General features: G+C 46.7%; 1 protein-coding gene across 1 annotated transcript in view; it reads right to left on the bottom strand.

The window, feature by feature from the left end:
* LOC115090539 (prostaglandin F synthase 1-like) overlaps nt 1–21214 on the bottom strand; it is a 123936-nt gene that overhangs the window by 29532 nt on the left and 73190 nt on the right. Inside the window, exons 5-6 of the mRNA XM_029599762.1 lie at nt 5184–5306; nt 521–633 (exon numbers count right to left, since the gene is read on the bottom strand). Of these exons, the coding sequence (XP_029455622.1) occupies nt 521–633; nt 5184–5306 (236 nt within the window). The remainder of the gene's footprint in view (nt 1–520; nt 634–5183; nt 5307–21214) is intronic.

The raw sequence follows: 21214 nt of genomic DNA, 5'->3' as shown, positions 1-21214 counted from the left end.
TGCCAGATCACCGAAGGAGGACCTTGAGCATGTGCTGATGCAGGAGACAGGCAGCAGAGGAATTACCTGTTATGTGCTGCATGAACACTCTCCAGGCTCGAGCAGCACAATGCTGGCCCCAATTGATGGGGAGAATTGCTATTCCCTGGCCACCCCTGATAGGAGGCAGAAAGAGAGAAAGGGAGGGATCCCGGATGGATGAATACTGCTTGCACATGATAGAGAACAGAGAATGTTGCTGCAGGGAAGAGGTTAAGAGAGGGTGAGGGCTGTTGCAGAGGGGTAGGAAAGAGGGCACATATGGCTGAAAGTTCACCTTGGCTTCTAATATCTTGGCACAGATCCTGGTAAACGTGCACATATGCGGGTCACATGCGCTTATTACCTGCATAGCAGAAGATAATTTTGTAAAAAGCTTATTTCTGTGGATAAAACACTGCTTTACCTATGGCAATGGGTTTGAAAATTATTCTCCATATGACTTAAAGTAAAAATGACATGTTCCAGTTTCATTCCTTACCATTCTGTATCTACTCGTATTGATCCTAACACACTATAAGCCACAAGAACGATATCATTCATCTTGCAGAACTCCTGTAGCTTCTTTTGATTCAAATATGGATGACACTCAACCTGCAGAATTCAAAGTTAGAGATATTAAGGCAAGACAATTGTATTGTCTGTCAAAAGCTTTTCTAGCTATACACTACCCTAAGCCTAAAATTGAATGTCTCTTAATTGTGTGTAAAGAATGCCCAACAGGATAGTCCTGTAATTTGGCAGCAGGGATGTTCCCCTAAGGATACTATTCAGGGTGGTCAACAGCAGAAAATTCATTTTCAGTCTTCAAATGAAAAGATATTTAAAGAGCTCCCAGATAATGCCATATTGGGTTGTATCAAATAAAAGGAAGCATTCCAGGACAAGTCAGTGTAATCAGCTGAATTTGAAAATGCTTTTTCATATTTTGTACAATATGATACCCTAGCAAGTACAGTCAAGAATGTGATTCTAATAATAAAGAGAAGACAAGAAATCCTTACACAAATATTCACTTTAATATGTGACATAAGGTCATTAAGTTACTTATACATCCAAAATAGCTGATAAGAAAAGGTACAGATGTCAACACTAAGATCATTTTGGATTAAAAAATGTGTAGGACCTTGCTTAGAGCATATTATAGTATTTATTTAGGATTTTAACATGAATCATTCACTAAAGAAAGGTATATCTATAGATTGCAGAGAGAAGGGAAAACATTTTATCTAGGCATGTTAATAAAGGGCAGTTTTAAAGGGGTGTTATTAGTGGTGTGACAGATTTTTGTAAGCGATATTGTGGAAGGGCTATCAAGAAGGTTTTGTCATTTTGCAGAAGATGACAAAATCTTCAACAAGGCAGACACCCAGGAAGGTGTGGAAAACACAAGGAGGGATCGAGCAAAGCTTGAGGAATGGTCTAGCAGCTAAGATTTATTGCTAAAAAAGCAGGGTCATGTATTTGGGCTGAAAAAAAAAAGGGAAGTGGTATAGGGTGACATTTTTCTCTGCATGAAAAAAGAAACATTGTTAAGAAATTGAAATTACAATATCTTGTGTTGTTGAGGTCAAACAATTCAATTTTCAATTAATCAGTCCAAAGCACTTTGTTTCAAAACATTTCAGGCTTACCCCGGTTTTATTTTGCATATTTTAGGCAATGACTTTTGTGATGAGGACACAGAAAAGGTTTTCTTCTGACAACTTTCCTATGCATATCATTGCTGTATGAGCTACTCTGTATTGTGGACAACTACTCCAGTGTCAACTAAACTTTATAGAAAGTCATTTGCGGTGATCTGTAGGTTGTTTTACAGTCCTATCAGAGATTTTTCTTGATCTTCCACATCTTGCTTCGACGTCAACAGTTCTATGTAACTTCCATTTCTTAACAATGTTTCTGACAGTTGAAATAGCTAACTAGAAGTATTTATATTTTTTTATTGCCTTCCTATGCTTTGCAAGAGTGAATTATATTCAGTTTCAAATGCTCAGACAGCTACTTACAGGAGCCCATGGTTAATAAAAGTAGACTGAACAACAATCACAACCTGAAAGGTTCAAAGGGTCAGAGTATTGGTTCAGCAATGGAATTGTCTTCACCTGACTAATTGAAGGCCTATTGAATCAATCAACTTTTTAAAATAAGTAGCAGAAACTCAACTAGAAGGGCATCAAAACTTTTGCACATGCCAAGTTCATTGTTTTATTATTTTCAATCTATTAAAATCAGCAAATAAATAATAATTTTACATTACAAATTTCAGAAAGATATTTTTAACTTTGTACCATGTAAAGGTTCTGTTAGCTTCTGCTTACTTAGAGATTCATTAATACCTAAAATTTGACCAGAGGCACCTATACTTTTGCAGAAAACTGTACATACAGAGGTCAATATTCAATTAGCTGGTGATGAACAGGTTATAATATCCAGCTAGGGATAGCCAGGCAACTTGCTTCGGATATTCAGTGTGGGATAAGCACTCCACTGAATATCCACGATTAAAGTTATTCAGCTAACTGTAGCTGGATAACTTTAAACCTAGCAGGATATTTTTTGAATATCACCAGTTAGGGGTAAAGTTATCTAGGCTCATGTGGTTGGATAACTTTAGCCTTAACTGACTAAATTCAAAAGTGCTGAGCTGCAGGTTAAAAAAAAAAAGTTGTGAATCTGGAAGCCCTATCATTGTCCCCGCCCACCTGAGCTACCTAGGCCGTGCCTACAGATCCCCAAACCCCTCAAAGTCTTCTTTAAAAAGTTAATTTTAAGGGCCTGGTGCCAGCCTTCCCCTTACCCCTGCCTGTTCTCCAGTCCTGCCAAAATTGGCCTTCATGGGGCCCCCTCCCTCCCACCCACCCCATTCCTAACCCTTCCACCTTCCCAGTATCTTCAGCCAGGATGGTGGTAGCAACCTACCATGACCCAGGCCCAGTGCTTCTATTGTTGCTAAGGGAGCTACTCTGGAAGCATATGCTATGCTTCCAGAGTAGCTCCCCCATCAATGCTAGATGCACTTCACTTGAAGCATAAGCTTTCAATTTACGTTAGAAGTGCTACTCTGGAAATGCATGCGTCCAGATTAGCTCCCCTATCTTTAGTAGAAGGGCTGGGCCTAGGTCACAGTAGGCTACTACTGTGATCTGGGCTGAAGAGGTACTGGGAGGGTTACAGCAGGGATGGGGGGAGAAGGGGGAAAGAAGGGAGGCCGTGAAAAGGCAAATTTTGGCAGGACTGGGGAGCAGGTGAGGGAGAAAGAGGCCAGCACTGGGCTCTTAAAATTACCTTTTTAAAGAAGACTTTGAGGTGATTTTGTGTGGGGGCTGCAGGTGCAGCCCAGCAGAGATATGTACTCTTAATCCCCAGCCCTGGACCTTTCATTTTATTTGGGGGGGGGGGGGATTTTTTTTTTTCAGCTGCTCCTCTGTGCGGCCAGTAGAAACAGCAGGTGAGGTTGCCCATAAGCTGCACCTCAGAGGGATCCAATAAAAAGGAGGTTCGGCGACAGTAGGTTGAAGGGGCCTCATGGGTGGGACCAATCACAGGGACTGGATGCAGGCAAGTGGCAGCTGAGCTCAAGCACTGATTGAAGCAGCAGCACAGCATGAGATAGAAGGCGGGGCTTTGCTTCAGCTGGAAGAAGGTCCCGCCTTCTAGCCCATGTGAAAAACAGGCCAGCAGGGTGTGTGGGATGGGACATATCCAAAACTTAGAACTAGCTTCTACACCCATGTGGATGCAAGGGCAGGTGGTAGGAGGATAAGTAAATGCTGTGTGGCTATTTCTTCTAGGATCTCAGTGCCGATGTTTGAGCTTAGCTGGGAAATAGTTCAGTAAGCTATGAGTGACAGTGAGCGAGGAGAAGAGGGGAATCTGGAGAACAAGATGACTGGAGAACGGGAGGGGGAGGGGGTGGGAAGCAAGACTACAGTGGGCTGGAAAGCAATACTGCTGGGCACAGGGGAGGGGGGTCTAGGTGGGGGGAGGCTAGGGAATATGACTACTGGGGGGTTATGGGTGGGGAGATGGGACTGTGGAGCATGTCTAGGGGTCCTGGAGGGGAGGGGCTCAGAACAAGACTGTTGGGCTCTGGGTGAAGAGAGGAGCATGACTGCTGGAGGATGGAGAGTGGGACCTAGGGAGCATGACTGGGGGTTCTTGGAGGGAAGAGGCTGAGGAACACGACAGCTGGGGACGGGGAGGCTGAGAAAGGAGAGGGAACTGGGGAGCATGACTGCTGGGGCTGAAGGGTTCTAGGTGGGGAAAGGGGGCTGGGGAGCAAGACAGCTGGGAACTGGGGGTCTGGGTAGGGAGAGGGGGCTAGAGAACATGACTACTAGGGGTCTAGATGGGGAGAGGGGACTGAGGAACATGACTGGGGGTTGGGCTGTGGAACAAGCCTGCTGGGGACTGGAGGGCTGGGTGAGGAGGGGACTATGACTGCTGGGGGCTGAAGATATCAAAGTGGGGAGAGGGGGCTGGGGAGCAAAACTGTTGGGAACTGAGTGGTCTGGATGGGAAAAGGGGACTAGAGAGCATGATCTGTTGGGGGATGGGGAGCATGACTGGGGGAAAAGCTGTGGAACAGGAATGCTGGGGTCTGAGTGACGAGAGGGGACTGGGGAGCATGACTCCCGGGGACTGTAGGATCTGGGTGGGGACAGAGGACTGAGGAGCATGATTGCTGGTGGCTGGAGAGGAGCATGACTGCTGGGAATTGGGAGTCTGGGTGGGCGAGAGGACTATGAAGCATGGCTGCTGGGGGATGGGGAGAAGGAACTGGAGAGCATGACTGGGGAGGGGCTATGGAACAAGACTGCTGGGGACTGGGGGGCTGGGTAGGGAGAGGAGACTGGGTATCATGCCTGTTGGGAACTAGGGGGTCTGGGTAGTGAGAGGTGGCTAGGGAACATGTCTACTTTGGGTCTAAGTGGGAAGAGGGACTGGGGAGCATGATTTGGGGGGGGCTCGTTGAGGAGAGGGGACTGCTGGAGATATAAGAAAATTGGAAAATATTTTTGCCTTGAATCCTGAATTTGTGTAAAAACCTATAAATGCTTGTTTTATGGCTCTGTATCCCAACAGTTATCAAGAACTTGTCTCTGGTTTCTTTTAGGCTGTGCCTTTAGGTGCAGCTTTACCTGGTTGCAGACTGGCTTGTACTTGAGCCTTGGTTTATTCAAGATCATTTCCAGTTGCCTACGATTGAAGTTAGAAACGCCAATGGACTTCACCAAGCCTGCATCTTTACATGCCTCCATTGCCTGTTAGAGAGATCATTCCAAATGCAATATTAATTGGAGAGAATATGCAGTCTCATTTTCTGTACTGAATAATATATACTACATTAGAGGAAGAGCATAAATATAGCATAAGGGAATGCTATTCACTCTCCTCCTTTAATGTAGTATATATTATATATTCAATGCGAAAAATATGAAGAAGCATACTACATTGGTGAGACTTGCCAGACTTTTAAGGTAAGAGTCAGTTCTCATAGACACAAAATTAACCACTATATGATCAGGATGATTAAAAGAAAATTTAAAACAATCTAAAAACGTAAGACTTTTGAAGCTAAAATGATTAGACACTTCAGAACTGATAAAAGGGACTCAAAGATCTATGTTATTAATTCATTATGAGCTATAAACTTACACTGCCTGTGCAAGTCACTTTCTGATCACCTCTAAAATCCATCTCACCCTACCCCTTCCCCTTCCTACTATCTTTAGAATGGCTTTTATTATACACAATTTTTCTGGTAAATGTCATTTTTTGTTCATTTTATTCTGTCCTCTGGAATGGAGTATTAGCTCCTGAAAGCTAATCAATAAATGTATTGTTAGTCCAATAAACAGATATCATCTTATATATATATTTTTTTAACCTGTATTTTCATAGATAAACCAGTCATGAACCAGCTTAGATTAGGCTGGTTTGGCTTTGATTTATGTCTGGATATAGCAGCAGTGCTGAGTGGAAGAAAGACTCCTATGGTGTAAGAAAAGGGGTACAGCAGCAAGGCAAAGTGGCATGGGAGATGTCTGCCTGTTGAAACACTTGCCCCTTGTCAAATTTAGTATAAGAAAATAATTTATCAGTATACTTTTTGTGACATAAACTTTCATTACATTCCCTACTTGTTGCTGGGTGGAATTTTGGGTTTCTTGTGAAATTTGCTCTCTGAATGAAACTTGGTCACAATCAAAACATGACAATTGTCTCCCATGAGTGGCTTTCCTGATAATGTGTGAGGTTTGATTTATTAAGAAAGCTTTTCCTATATTCTATAGCTGAACACAATCTCTTCTCTTTGTTGATTTTCTGGTGCTGCATTAGTTTTTTCCCACCTTCAGAACATGTAAAAGGTCTCTCCTGTGTATGTTTTCTGTTGTGCTTGCATTTCTTCCTTCTATCTGAGAGTTTTGCTACAATCTGTATCGGACGGATTTTAAAAGCCCTGCTCGGATTTACGCGAGCAGGGCCCTCGCGCGCCGGCGCGCCTATTTTGCATAGGCCGCCGGCGAGCGCAGAGCCCCGGGACACGCGTAAGTCCCGGGGTTTTTTGAAGGGGGCGTGTTGGGGGTGGGGCCGAACGAGGCGGCGTTTCGGGGGCGGGACGTGGCATTTCGGGGGCGGGAACGGGGCATGGTGCTGGCCCGGGGGCGTGGTCGAGGCCTCTGGACCAGCCCCCGGGTCGGATGACGGCGCGCCAGCAGTCTGCTGGCGCGCGTAGATTTACGTCTGCTTCTTGCAGGCGTAAATCTAGGGACAAAGGTAAGGGGGGGGGTTAGATAGGGCCGGGGGGGTGGGTTAGGTTGGGGAATGGAGGGAACGGAGGCAGGCTGCGCGGCTCGGCGCGCACAGGCTGCCCAAAATCGGCAGCCTTGCGCGCGCCGATCCAGGATTTTATAAGATACGCGCAGCTATGCGCGTATCTTATAAAATCCTGCGTACTTTTGTTCGCGCCTGCTACGCGAACAAAAGTACGCGATCGCGCTTTTTTAAAAAATCTACCCCTATATGAATATTGTCTATTTTCAATATCAGATCTCTGTTGTTATTTCAAAGTTACAAGACCTCTTTGCTCTTTCCCTGTGTGAGTGAAATTACTGGCACTTTGCTCAGCTGAATTTCCTGCTTCTTTTCTGAGATACATTTATTCCTGCACCTCTTTTCCCAGTCAGAACAGGAGGAAGCATCATCTCTGTATCTTTCTGGTAACATCTTGTTCTCATCCAGATTCTCTCTGAGCTCCCAGTGATATGTCCCTATATTAATGCTTCTGGGATCATCTTTTTTTGAAGACTGGAGACTGGTATGGGATAAACACAGGGAATCATACACTACTGGCTAAAGGAGGGAGATGAAGGAAAGGGTAACCCATGTTAATTGTGGTAACCTGCATAAGAGTGGAAGTTACTACCCTAAGGAACAAAATCTATAAAAAATAAAATAAAATAAACTTGCTGAGCAGACTAGATGGGCCACTTGGGTATTTTTCTGCCACCATTTACTGTGTTATTGTGTTACTCTATGCTAAAACCATAAATGAGGTGGGGAAGGAGAAGAAGCTTGTATTGTTTTCAATTTTTAATTCATTTTATTTTGGGGACAAAACATCCCAGTATAACCAAGAAAGAAGAAGGGAGGGAGGAATAAGCTGGGATCTAAGAGATGTACAATAAAATAGCAAGAGAATCAGAAAAGAGATGGAGTGTGAGGAGAAACTTGTATTTTTTTCTTTTTCTACATTTTATTTTAGGGATAAAACACCCAGGTATAACCAAGAAAGAAGTAGAGAGGAAGAACTAGGCTGGTATCCAAACAGTAAACAAAAAGAAGGCATCAATATCCCCAAGATGTAACTTCTGGGGCATGGCAGATAGGCCTAGAGGTAGTAGGACCCCAAAGGTGGTACATATGGAGTACAGCAGCTAGCCATAACAGCAACAAGACCCCTAAGGTGGTAAATCAGGTACATGGCAAGAAGGCATATTGACAGGAAGATACCTCCAAGCTATCACCCTATACCATGTTTCCCGAAAATAAGACATCCCCCTAAAATAAGACCTAGTAGAGATTTTGCCGAATTCCTAAATATAAGACCTCCCCCGAAAGTAAGCCATCCCTTGTAAACAGGGGCGGATTGACCTATCGGGGGATCGGGCTTCTCCCGGTAGGGCCGATCAATCCTGTGACGTCATTTTTTTTTTTTTAAATAAAGTTTCCAAGGTATTAGGGGCAGACGCGAGCAGTGGTATCCTGAGGGGAGCCAATGCCCCCGGGCGCAAGGAGGCTCATGCAGCCGCTGAGCTGCCTTGCCCGAAGAAAAAGATCGCGTTCAAACGCGCTGATGCTCTTCCTCCTTCCTGCCTGTGCGCCACGGAAGTAAACGTTGCCGGAGCCGCGTGGGCAGGAAGGAGGAAGAGCATCAGCGCATGCAGAAGAGGAGGAGCCGCCACGGGCTGCTGCGAATCCCAAGTCGCAGCAGCCCAAGAAGAGGAAGAGACCCGGTAGCAGGGCCGAGGAAGAGGAAGAGGCCCGGTAGCAGGGCTGCCGCGGCCCGAGAAGTTCAGGGCCCCTGCAGAGCCCATCCTGCGGCGACCCATGAAGAGGAGGCCCAGAGGTGAGAGAGAGGCTGAGGGTCTGTAGAGGGTGTGTGCGTGCATGTATGAGATGAGTTGAGAGATTGTGTGCGTGTTTGAGATGAGTTGTTAGTTCACCTCTGCATTCACAGTCTTATTCCAGTCTTGTTCCACCGTCCTACTGTTCCAGCATCCTACTGTTCCAGCGCCCTTCTGTTCCAGCTTCTGTTTGTCCTGTCTCCCCAGGAAGTACCCTCGGACTGTCTCTCTGGTACTGACCTCGGCCTGCTCCTTGACCATTCTTTTTGCTGCCTGGATCCTGACCTCTGCCTACCTTGTGACCTCATCTGACCTCTGGAACCTGATCCCTGCTTCATTGACTACTTCTCAGACTGATCCTTGGATTCTGACCCCGGCTGCCATTGATCTCGTCTCCTGATTCTGGCTCTGTCCCTTGCCTTGTCATTGCCTACGCTGTTCTGGCCTTCCTTGCTCCTCCAGGCCTACAGCCTAGTGTCCGACTGCGCTCCCTTGCTGTTCGTGGGCACGCCTCTCTACTACCTCTCTGGGGGACCCTGCGAGGCCCACCTAAGTCCAAGCGGCCCAGGTCCCTATGGGCTCCACCCAGGGGGACCGCGGGCTTCCAGTGGTGAAGCGCATCCTAGCCTCTGTCTCCTCCTGTGCTCCGCCCCCTGAGGGCAGGTGCTTCCTGGTCCCTACCAGGGAGCCTTTCTCCACTGCTCCAGGACAAGGGTCCACCTCCAAGCGCAACAGGTTGCCAAGGCCATGGACTCGGCAGAGTCTCCTGCCTCTAGGGCCCTACCGGGTTTGGCCACCAGAGTCAAAGAACATCACCAAGCTTTGGAATTGCTAGCTTCTTCGGTAGAAGAGCTTCGTTCCCAGCTGCGAGATACAGCTCTGGCCAATCCTGTGGGCCTATCAGCCTCTATGCTACCCAAAGCATCATTGGCGCTCCCTGCACCTCCTCGATACAACAGAGACCCACATTCCTGTTGTAGCTTCCTCAATTAGTGCTTCATACAATTTGCACTGCATCCTTCCTTGTTCCTGAAGGAAACCACTAAAGTGACCTTAATCCTTTCCCATCTAGAAGGGAAGGCTCTTGCATGGGCCTCTCCATTATGGGAATGCTCTGATCCCATGCTTTCCAAGCTTTTCGAGTTTGTTGCTCTCTTCAAGCAGACCTTCGGAGACCCAGGCCGCCAAGCTGTAGCCAGCCATAATCTACTCCACCTCCGTCAAGGGTCACGGACCCTCTCTCAGTATACAGTGGAATTCAGGACCCTGGCTGCTGAGCTCGGGTGGCAAGAAGATTGTCTTCAAGCCATCTTCCTAGATGGACTCTCCAGCACTTTCAAAGATGAACTCTCTGTCCGAGAGACTCCCACATCTCTAGAGGACCTGATTTCCCCTCACCAGGAAGATTGACCATATTCTCCGGCAAAGGCTCCTAGAAGTAAAGGCTTCCCGCTCTCCTACATCGCGTCCCATGCATGCCCAGAGTCCTCCAGTCAAGGCACCATCACCACCACCTCCTTCCATGGTGGAACCCATGGAGGTGAACTGTGGGCGACTGTCTCCGACTGAATGTCTCCATTGGAGAAAGGAGGGTCTTTGCCTTTACTGTGGTGCTTCCAGACATCTTCGGAAGTCCTGTCTGGTCCATCCGGAAAACTGAAATGCCTGAGCCTGGCGGGGGTCCCAAGCTTAGGCACTACTGTCACCGGTCCCCAACTCCTGCTTCCAGTCTCTCTGGGCATCGAGGTCCATTCCTTCAACACCACTGCTCTTGTCACTACAGGAGCAAATGGCAGCTTCATCATGGATGACATTGTCAAGTTTCTGAACATTCCTCTTCAGCCATTAGATGTGAGCCTCCACATCGCCTCCATTCAAGGAGAACATCTTCCAGGGCTCATCACCCATCATACAGTGGCTGTCCATCTTACCATGGGCACTCTCCATGAGGAGGAGATGTCCTTCTATGTGTTAAAACATTCTACACATCCAGTCATCCTGGGGCTGCCCTGGCTCCAGGTCCACGAACCCCAGTTCGATTGGCATACCCTGCAGTTGGTGCAGTGGGGTTCCAAATGCCAGAAGACATGTCTACGTCAAGTATCTCCAGCAGTCTCTGTCTTGAAGTCTACCACCCTATCTGGTTTGCCTACCCAGTGTATTGAGTTCGAAGATGTTTTCTTGAAGCAGAAGGCGGGCACCTTGCCTCCGCTATGCAAGTTCAATTGCTCCATAGAACTTCTGCTGGGCACGATGCCTCCCAAGGGCAGAACTTATCCATTGTCTCGTCCAGAAACCCTAGCCATGTCTATCAAAGAGAAGTTAGAAAAAGGGTTCATTTGTCCCTCTGATTCTCCCGCTGGAGTGGGCTTTTTCTTCGTCAAGAAAAAGGACGGTAGTTTACGCCCTTGTATTGACTACAGAGGGCTCAACACCATAACCCGCAAGGACCGGTACCCTCTGCCCCTTATCAGTGAGCTGTTTGACCGCCTTCAAGGGACATGGATCTTCACCAAGTTGGATCTGAGGGGTGTATACAATCTGGTATGCATCCAACCTGAAGATATCTGGAAAACCGCATTCAACACGAGGGATGGTCACTATGAATATACCGTGATGCCCTTTGGGCTATGCAATGCCCCAGAGGTCTTTCAATGCCTTATGAATGAAATCCTCCAAGATCTCTTGTACTCATTCATAGTCGTATATTTTGACGACATCCTGATCTTTTCCCAAGACCTTGAATCCCATCGAGATCATGTTCAGATCATTCTCCAATGTCTAAGAGAAAATCACCTTTATGTCAAGTTAGAAAAGTGCCTCTTCGAGCAAAATCACTTACCCTTCCTAGGGTACATCATATCTGATCGAGGCTTCTCCATGGATCCAGATAAAGTCCAGGGGATCCGAGACTGACCCCAGTCAGTAGGCCTCCAGGCCTTACAATGTTTCCTTGGCTTTACTAATTATTACAGGAGCTTCATTGCCAATTATTCTACCCTAGCTGCTCCACTCACCACCATGACCAAGAAAGGGGCTAACACTTGTGTGTGGACTCCCAAAGCACAAGCCGCCTTTCAGATGCTCAAAGAAGCATTCTGTTCTGGCCCTTGTCTTTAGCATCCAGACCCAAGACGCCCATTCGTCGTCGAAGTTGATGCCTCTACAATTAGAGCAGGAGATGTCTTAAGTCAGTTTTCTTCAAAGGGTAAACTGATACCTTGTTCATTCTACTCACACAAGTTCTCTCCTATAGAGCAGCACTACACTGTTGGTGCCCAAGACTTCTAGCCGTCAAGTTGGTGCTCCAAGAGTGGCGCCCCTGGTTGGAAGGGGCGCAACATAAATTTACCATTTTCACCGACCATAAGAATTTTGAGCACCTTAAAGAAGCTCAACTCTTGAATCCTAGACAAGCCCGATAGGCGCTCTTCTTTGAACGGTTCAATTTTGTTCTACGTTATCGCCCAGCTTCCAAGAACCTCTGTGCTGATGCACTATCAAGATCCTTCGAACCAGAGGATGTTCCTGATGTTCCCAGACACATCATAGATCCTGCCTGCATATCCCTTGCCGTGACCACTACAGTTCCAGTTGGGAAAACCGTCGTTCCACGTAGATTATGTGAACGAGTTCTGAAATGGGCCCATGATTCCAAGTTGGCAGGACACCCGGGTTGTACCAGGACTCTAGAGATGTTGCGTAGATATTACTGGTAGCCCATCATGGTGCAAGACTCATAACTATGTAGATTCATGCCCCGTCTGCACCCAACAGAAGCCACCTACTGGACGGCCTTGGGGCCTACTCCAACAGCTTCCAGCACCTACCGAACCATGGTCCAGCATCTCAATGGACTTCATCACAGACCTGCCTCCGTCCCAGAACAATACCGTAATCTGGGTCATCATCAACCGTTTTTCAAAAATGGGCACTTCATTCCGCTGCCGGGCCTCCCATCGGCCCCAGAATTAGCCAAGTTGCTCCTGAAACACATCTTCCATCTCCAAGGACTCCCAAAGGAAATCATATCCGACCGAGGACCACGGTTTGCAAAAAGTTTAACATTGCCTTGAATTTCACGTCGGCCTATCACCCACAGGCCAATGGTCAAGCTGAAAGGACCAACCGGACCTTGAAAACATTTCTTCGTTCCTACATGAATGACCAGCAGGACAACTGGTCTGATCTGTTACCCTGGGCTGAGCTGTTGCATAATACCCACATCGCTGCTGCCACCAATGTATCTCCGTTCTCCATGGTATTCGGACGACAACCTCGGCTGCCACTTCCAGTTCCTCTGACTGTTCCTTCTCCAGCTGCGCAATTCATGGCCCACACCATTCTCCAGGTGTGGAATCAAGTCAAAGAATGCCATACCCAGGCCACTGAGTGCTCCAAGCGCACTTCTGATGCCCATAGACGTCCCGCTCCACTCTTCCATCCTGGTCAGGTATAGTTAAGTACCCGACACATAAGGTTGAGACTCCCTTCTCATCGCCTGGCTCCCAAGTACATCGGCCCATTTCCAGTGTTTCAAAGAGTGGGAGCAGTGTCTTATCAACTTCAGCTACCTCATGCCATGGGCATTCACAACACATTCCATGTCTCTCTGTTGAAGCCTTTGGTCCAATCCTGGCCCTCTCATAGAGATCCTTCACCTCTGCGGATCTCTACCGAACCAGACTCATCACTCCAGGTAAGAGAGGTCCTCGACGTCCGTCGGCGTCGAGAAAGATGGGAATACCTCTTAGCTTGGGAGGGTTATGGGGCCGAGGAGAACTCATGGGAACCATCCCACAACATTCTTGATAAAGAGCTCCTCAGGACTTTCCATAGGACCTATCCTGAAAAGCCATGGCCGAATAGAGGGAGGCCTGGAAGGGGGGTTACTGTTGAGTGCCCGTCCGTGCCCAGCCCGCGCATGGGCCTGCTCACCTCGCTAGCTCCTCTGCAAGTGACGGGTCGGCCTCCCCAGTGGCAGCCACGAGCTCCTCCAAGCCTCCACCCGGGGGGGCTGCGAGCTTCTAGAGGTGAAGCTCATCCTAGCCTCTGTCTCTTCCTGTGCTCCATCCCCTGGAGACAGGTGCTTCCTGGTCCCTACCAGGGAGCTGTTCTCCACTGCTCCAGGACAAGGGTCCACCTCCAAGTGCAACACAAAATGGACTATTCCACAGAAAAATTAATTTTTTTGAATATCACAGTGTCAGCCAAAAATGGCCATCGTCAAACATATATGGACAAAACATGAGATTATTTATCAAATAGCCTTTATATTGAAATTTTCTGTAACCGGAACCCAGAGGGCACTCTCTATAATTGTATAACTTTTGAAAACATACTACTCATTAGTATTTTGTGCCTTACTGTAAACCGTTGTGATGGTACATAACTTAACGACGGTATAGAAAAGATTTTAAATAAATAAAATAAATAAATATATATACAGAAAAGCAACTAACAGATGTAACTACCTTTATATTACCAGCTTTTACCCTTTACATACAAAAAACTCCATTATACAGTCAAACCACACAGCAGCACATTATATCCTGTGACCCAAAGGAGAGGTGCTGCTCATTGGAGAGGAATTGTAAAGTGCTTCTCACTGGAGATTTTAATCTGCTGGATGTGGTTTGGATTATTCCTACTGCAAAATCTGCAGGAAGAAGAGATTGTGGAAGCCCTTCAAAGGGCTATGTTCAAATAAATGATGATGGAACCCATGATGGTTGGAGCGATACTGGGATCTGTTGCTCATAATTGGAGACAGTATCTCATATGTGCAGGTAAGTGCCCACCTGGGCACCAGTGAGCATCAGATGATTTAGATTAATATAATGGCCAAAAGGGAGGAAAGTCACGAGAAGATCAAGGTCCTAGATTTCAAAAACAGCAATAAAATTTTAAAACGGCAATATGCTTTGAGAAGGAGCTAGAAGGCTGGGAGGAGATGAGTGAAATCGAACAACAGTGGGCCAAATTAAAAGGAGCTACAACAAAGGTGACAAACCTTTAAGTAATAAAAGTAAATAAAACCAAGGTGATGGCTGCGAATATAAAGGCAAATAGATTGGCATTTCAGAAGTATAAAGGAACACAAGGAAGATTATCTGGTAAAGCAGAAAGAGGCAAGAAAAGAAATCAGGATGGAATAGAAAAAAAGATCACCAAAAAGGTGAAGCATGGTGACAAAACATTTTTCAGATATATATATATAAAAAAGAGAGGAAGACCAGAGGTGGTATTGTAAGACTGAAAAGAGACAAGGAGCAAGGTATAGAAAAAGACAAAGAAATAGCAGAAATATCAAACCAATATTTCAGTTTGGTTTTAACAAAAGAAGACATTGAAGAAAGACTGTGGGATAGAAACATTCCCATTTACAGTTGAGAGTATTTGGGTGGAATTAGGAAACTTGAAAGTGGACAAGGCCATGGTGCCGGATAAGACACATCTCAGGATACTGAGGGAGTTCCAAGAAGTGCTGGTGGGTCCACTGAAAGACTTGTTCAAATGATCTTTGTCCATGACAGCAGTGCCACAATACTGAAGAAGAGTGGATGTGGTCCCGCTTCACAAAAGTGGTAGTAGGGAGGAGACTGAAAACTACCGGTCTGTTAGCCTTTCCTCAGTAATGAGAAAATTAATGGAGAGAGACTGCTAAAGTAAATTATAATGAACTATCTGCAATTCAATGGGTTACAGGACCCAAGGCAACATGGTTTTAGCAGAGGAAGGTCCTGTCAAATGTATCTGATTGACCTTTTTGATTGTGTGATAGAGAACAGGAGCAACTAAGAGCATTCCAAGTGGGTTACTTGGATTTCAGCAAGGTTTTTGACACATAGGAGGCTCATAAATAAAATGAGAAGCCTGGGAGTGGGTCCCAAAGTGGTGGAATGGATTATACATTGGCTAACTGACAGATGTCAGCGAGTAGTGGTAAATGGAACCTATCCTGAAGAAAGAAGAGTGATAAATGGAGTTCCTCAGGGATCAGTTTGTGAGCAATATTGCAAAGGGATTAGAAGGTAAAATTTGTTTTTTTGCAAATGACACTAAGATTTGAAACAAAATGGACACATCTGGAGAGAATGAGAAGTGACTTAGAAAAACTGGAGAAGTGGTCAGAGGTTTGGCAGTTGAGATTCAATGCCAAGTAGTGCAGAGATATGAATTTGGGGTACAGTAATCCAAAGGACTTGATTGTGTTGGGGGGTGAAAGACCGATGTGATTGAACTAGGAGAGAGACCTCAGAGTGATAGTGTCTGATGATTTGAAGGTGATGAAGCAATGTGATAAGGCAGTGGCTAAGGCCAGAGGGATGCTGGGCTGCAATGAAAGAGGCATAACCAGCAGGAAAAGGGAGGTGATGGTACACCTGCACAGATCCTTGTTGAGACCTCACCTTCAATACTGGGTTCTTTTCTAGAGACCTCATCTTAAAAAGGATAAGGACAGAATAGAAGCAATCCAGAGAAAGGCAAAAAAAATGGTATGGGGTCTGTATGGAAAGTCATAGGATATGAGATGAAAAGTCATAGGAGATGAGATTGAGCCCAATATTCAAAAAAGCTGAATATTAGTCGGATAAGTAGAACTTATTCGGCTAAATGGTATCCACTGAATATTCAGCTACATTCAGCAGTTGCCACATAACCAGATATGTCATTTATCTGGCTAAGTATTTAGCCAGATAGGTCAGGGTTGGGCAGTGGGTGGATCTAGGCAGTGTTACTTCTCTGGCTAACTTAGCCAGAAAACTACAATATTTGTAATTATCCATTAAGTTAACCAGATAAGTTAGACCTGCCAAAGTGCTTGCATAAGATATGCAGTGTCAACTTAACAGCTGCTCAAGAGCTCAATACCACACTTTCGGGCCGATACAGTAAGGGGCAGTAGAAAGAGGTGCGTTAGTGCCCGGCGCACCCGCGTTTGCCGCACGCACAGTTCGGATCACCTACCCCTCAATACTGTATTTAAATGGCATGCAAATGCAAGCCGCGTCCAAGCCGCATCCAACGTGCGTCCATGAAGCACAATCCATTTTACTGTATAGGTGCTATACAGCGCCTATACAGTATCCTGGGTGCGCTGGTACCTGTCATTTAAAATGTCATTTCAAATGATGTTTGAAATGACAGGTACCAGGAAGTGGATGGCTCTCCTACAGACCCTGCTGCCTTGAGCGCCCAGCACCAGCAAGCCCCAGCAGCCAGCGATCAGAGGCAGGGACGCAACCCAAACCAACCCAATCCAAAGAAAAAAAATGCTTCTCGCACTTAGCCGCCCAGTCCCAAACCAAACCAACCCAATCCAAGCCCCCAGCAGAGAGAGACGAAATTTAGCTGTCCAGTCCCAAACCAACCCAATCCACAGAAAAAAAATGCTTCTCGCACTTAGCCGCCCAGTCCCAAACCAAACCAACCCAATCCAATCCAAGCCCCAGCAGAGAGAGACGAAATTTCACAGTCCCAAACTTTCCCCCAGCCCCCGCTCACCTGCGGCCACGCAAGCCCCCAGCAGCAGCAGTAGAAGGGCGGCGAGAGAGAGCGGCTTCAGCAGCCCCGCCGGCTAAAGTGAATACTTGCACGCCTGTACGTCCAATAGGATGCTCAAGGCAGTGAAGGCGTATGCGCACTAGGGGTGTGCATCCGTTTTCCACATATTTGTAATCCGCAACTTATTTTTTGCAATCTGAAAAATACGTGGGGAGGCGAAACGCATCACGACTCCCCACGTATTCAACAGATATCCGTTGTATTCGGCCTCCTAAATAAACATTTAAACCCCCCACCCTCCTGACCCCCCCAAGACTTACCCCCACCCTCCTGACCCCCCCAAGACTTACCAAAACTCCCTGGTGGTCCAGCGGGGAGTCAGGAAGCCATCCCTGCACTCATTTGCGGTTTCCTCATGGCGCCGATAGCCTGTGTCACAGGGGCTGCCGGTGCCATTGGTCAGTCCCTGTCACATGGTCACCGGCGCCATCTTGTGCTCCTACCACGTGACAGGTAGGTCATGTGGCAGGAGGTCGCTCCGGGACCCTCGTTGGACCCAACTGGAACTTTTGGCCAGCTTCGGGGGGCCTCCTGACCCCCACAAGACTTGCCAAAAGTCCAGCGGGGGTCCGGGAGCGACCTCCTTTCACGCCGTCCGTCCGATCCCAATACTCAAAATGGCGCCGATCGCCGTCATAGTGAGGGCAAAGGCGATCGGCGCCATTTTGTGAAGGATGGGGAGTTTACCACTACTCTTTATCGAAAAGAGACGGATCGGAACACCTTATTATCTTACACAAGTTTTCACCCTAAGCCATTGAGAGACAATATCCCTACAGGTCAGTTTTTACATCTCCGACGTAAAAACTGACCTGTGGTTTTACGGCTCCTCCCGTACTGATTTTGTGAAACAATCTCACCTCATGACCACCCGATTCTTGGATAGAAGATACCCTGCTCGTGTGGTGAAGAAAGCTTTTAAATGGGCTTTATATTCCAATCATGACTGGTTGTTTCTTCCCACTCCGGGCTCGGATGAGGCATTTTATAACTGTATCCTTCCATTTTCAACTTTCAGTAAAACTATAGCAACCATAATCCGTAGACATTGGCAAGCCTTGTCATTATCCAACCTTCTGCAGGGATCTTTGCGTTTTACTTTCAGGAGGGGTAGGAATCTCCGAGATCAGCTGGTCCATGCAATGTTTTCTAGCCATAGGAATTTACCTGAGGCAGAGGGTGGGCATGGCCCATGTGGACACTGTACTATGTGTACCCCCACCAATGCGATTTCTGAGTTTATTCATCCCAACACTGGCCGTGTTTTTCAATTACGTGCAAAGTCTGACTGCACAACCAAAGGTGTGGTATACGTCGTGCAATGCCCGTGCCCCCTCTTGTATGTGGGAAAAACCACACGAATGGTCAAGACAAGGATAATTGAACACTGCTCTAACATCCGTCTGCTGAGAATAGATGAACCTTTGGTAAACCATTGGTCTCAACATAATCATGTCATCTCTGACCTTCTCTTCTCAGTATTGGAGGTGATCCCCTGTCATGCTAGAGGGGGAGACTATCCTGGACTACTGGGAAGAAAAGAGCAGAGATGGATATTTACTCTTGACACTATCAGCCCGAAAGGTTTAAATAAGGAAATTGAGTGGCATTTATTTGGTTAAATGTGTGCTCCTTTTTGATTGGTTCAGGAATCTCGCAATGTAATCCTGTTTGGCGCCAATCCTGTTCTTTAAAAGTTTGTTACTGTTGAGGGCGCTCGCACTCCATATTTGATCTGAAAGGTATGTACTTCAACTGTAATCTCTATCTTTAACAAAGTAGCCCTTCATTTTGTGGTCTACCACTTATATTTGTTTGTATTGTAGATTTAATTATAACGATGGTGCCTCCCGATGCAGCAACAAGCGAAACACGGGACCGTGTCGGGGGACTTACACAAATGACTCTTTGATTCATGTGGAGTTGCCGATTACAAATTATATATTGTGCAAAAAATAATAATTAAATTGTCATTGAACATTGGTAGATCTTCAAAGTTGTATTCTTGCACCATTGTCTGTTGGTACTTGCTGATGTGCAAGGTTTGCTTCGTGGTTTGGATGGTAATTGAAACCTCCCATTATTATTGCACTGCCAAATTGGTTAGCTTCCCTGATTTCTCTTAGCATTTCATCATCTGTCTCTCCATTTTGTCCAGGTGGACGGTAGTATACTCCTATCACTATACTCTTAGGGGTAGATCTTAAAAAAATACGCGATCGCGTACTTTTGTTCGCGCAGCAGGCACGAACAAATGTACGCTGGATTTTATAAGATACGTGCGTAGCGGCGCGTATCTTATAAATTCCGGGGTCAGCGCGCGCAAGGGGGCGCACATTTGTGCAACCTGCGCGCGCCGAGCCCAGCGGCGCTGCCTATTCCCTCCGAGGCCGCTCCGATTTCGGAGCGGCCTCGGAGGGAACTTTCCTTCGCCCTCCCCCCACCTTCCCCTACCTAACCCACCCCCCCAGCCCTATCTAACCCCCCCCCCCCACCTTTGTCGGCAAAGTTACGCCTGCTGAAAGCAGGCGTAACTTTGCGCGCGCCGGCTAGCAGCCCCGCTCGAGTTCCGGTCCAGGGAGCTGGTCCGGAGGCCTTGACCATGCCCCCGGGCCGGCGCCACGCCCCCTGGGCCCACCCCCGAAATGCCACGGCACGCCCCCGAAACGCCGCGTTGTTTCGGGAATGCCCCCGGACACGCCCCCTCCCGCCCCTTTTCAAAAGCCCCGGGACTTACGCTCGTCCCGGGGCTTTACGCGCACCGGCAGCCTATGCAAAATAGGCGCGCCGGCGCGCAGGGCTTTTAAAATCCGCCCCTTACCCAATACACATGGGATTTCTACCCATATAGATAGATTCTACTGAGCAATTAGTCTCTTGTATGATCTTTATCCTGTTGGACTCTATAGCCTCCCGGACATAAAGTGCCACACCCCCACCAAGTTGTTCCTCCCTATCTTCTCAGGTTTTGCTTTGATGTCCTGCTTTCATGCCTAGGGTGTTTATAGCTTCCAGACCTTATGTGAGTTTACCTGGCCTTGGTATTATTCTGGTAAATATTAACAAATGGCTGCAGAGTCAGGTCAGTGACCTTTACACTGTTTCAAAAAGGCCTTATGTCTATAGGGTAAAGGTGGTGACCTCGCTATTATCCCTGCAAACATTAATAAGGACCCTAGCGCTGTTTTGATGTTGGGAGCTTCCAAATTCTTATCTGATAGTTCTCAGAGTTTCAGCATTTTGTATCTGTGAATCCTCAAAGCAATAATAGCATGGCCAACAGATTCTTGTCCAACAGGTTTCAGAGTAATAGTTATCAGTGACCTTTGTATTGTTTCTCTGTACCCCTCCCTTAGCCTAAGTACAAAATGTCAGGTTTCTCTAAACATCTAGCAAAGTGGTCTCTTGACTGCAGTGACAGTGTCCTTTTAGCTGTCAAATCTCACTCTACATGCCTCTGTATATTCTGTCTGTGTGTGGCTCTTAATTAATTAATTATCAGGCTCAGGCTAACTATAAGAATCATATAACTGCTGGTTAACTTATCTGGCTAACTCTTCTTGGGCTGTAGGGCTGCCCTAACTTTAAGATAGCCAGGTATGTTCAGTGGCATGGTTAACTAGCACAGCCACACAGCAGCTGAATATGGACCAACTGATTTTCAGTTTAGTACAAAGTAAGTTGCCTGGGTGTCTTATGTGTTATTTTAGCCTACTAAAGGAGGGAAATAAATATTCATGAAACACAAAATCAATAAATCAATAACTCAACTCAAGCAGACTCAGGGACAATGTTCACATTTACAACCCTTCTCCAAGACAACCTATGGATTGTCTCATCTATGATTATAAACATCTATCAGACCTATCCAATACCGAGCGGTAGGAAGAGCTGCATTAGTGCCTGTGGCACCCGCGGTTACCGCCCGCACAGTGCAGCTCACCTACCGCTCGATCCTGAACTCTAATTGCATG

This window comes from Rhinatrema bivittatum, chromosome 4, assembly GCF_901001135.1.
Source record: "Rhinatrema bivittatum chromosome 4, aRhiBiv1.1, whole genome shotgun sequence".
Lineage (NCBI taxonomy): Eukaryota > Metazoa > Chordata > Amphibia > Gymnophiona > Rhinatrematidae > Rhinatrema > Rhinatrema bivittatum.
Note: the sequence above shows the minus strand (reverse complement) of the source record. Positions and strands in the feature narration are given on the sequence as shown.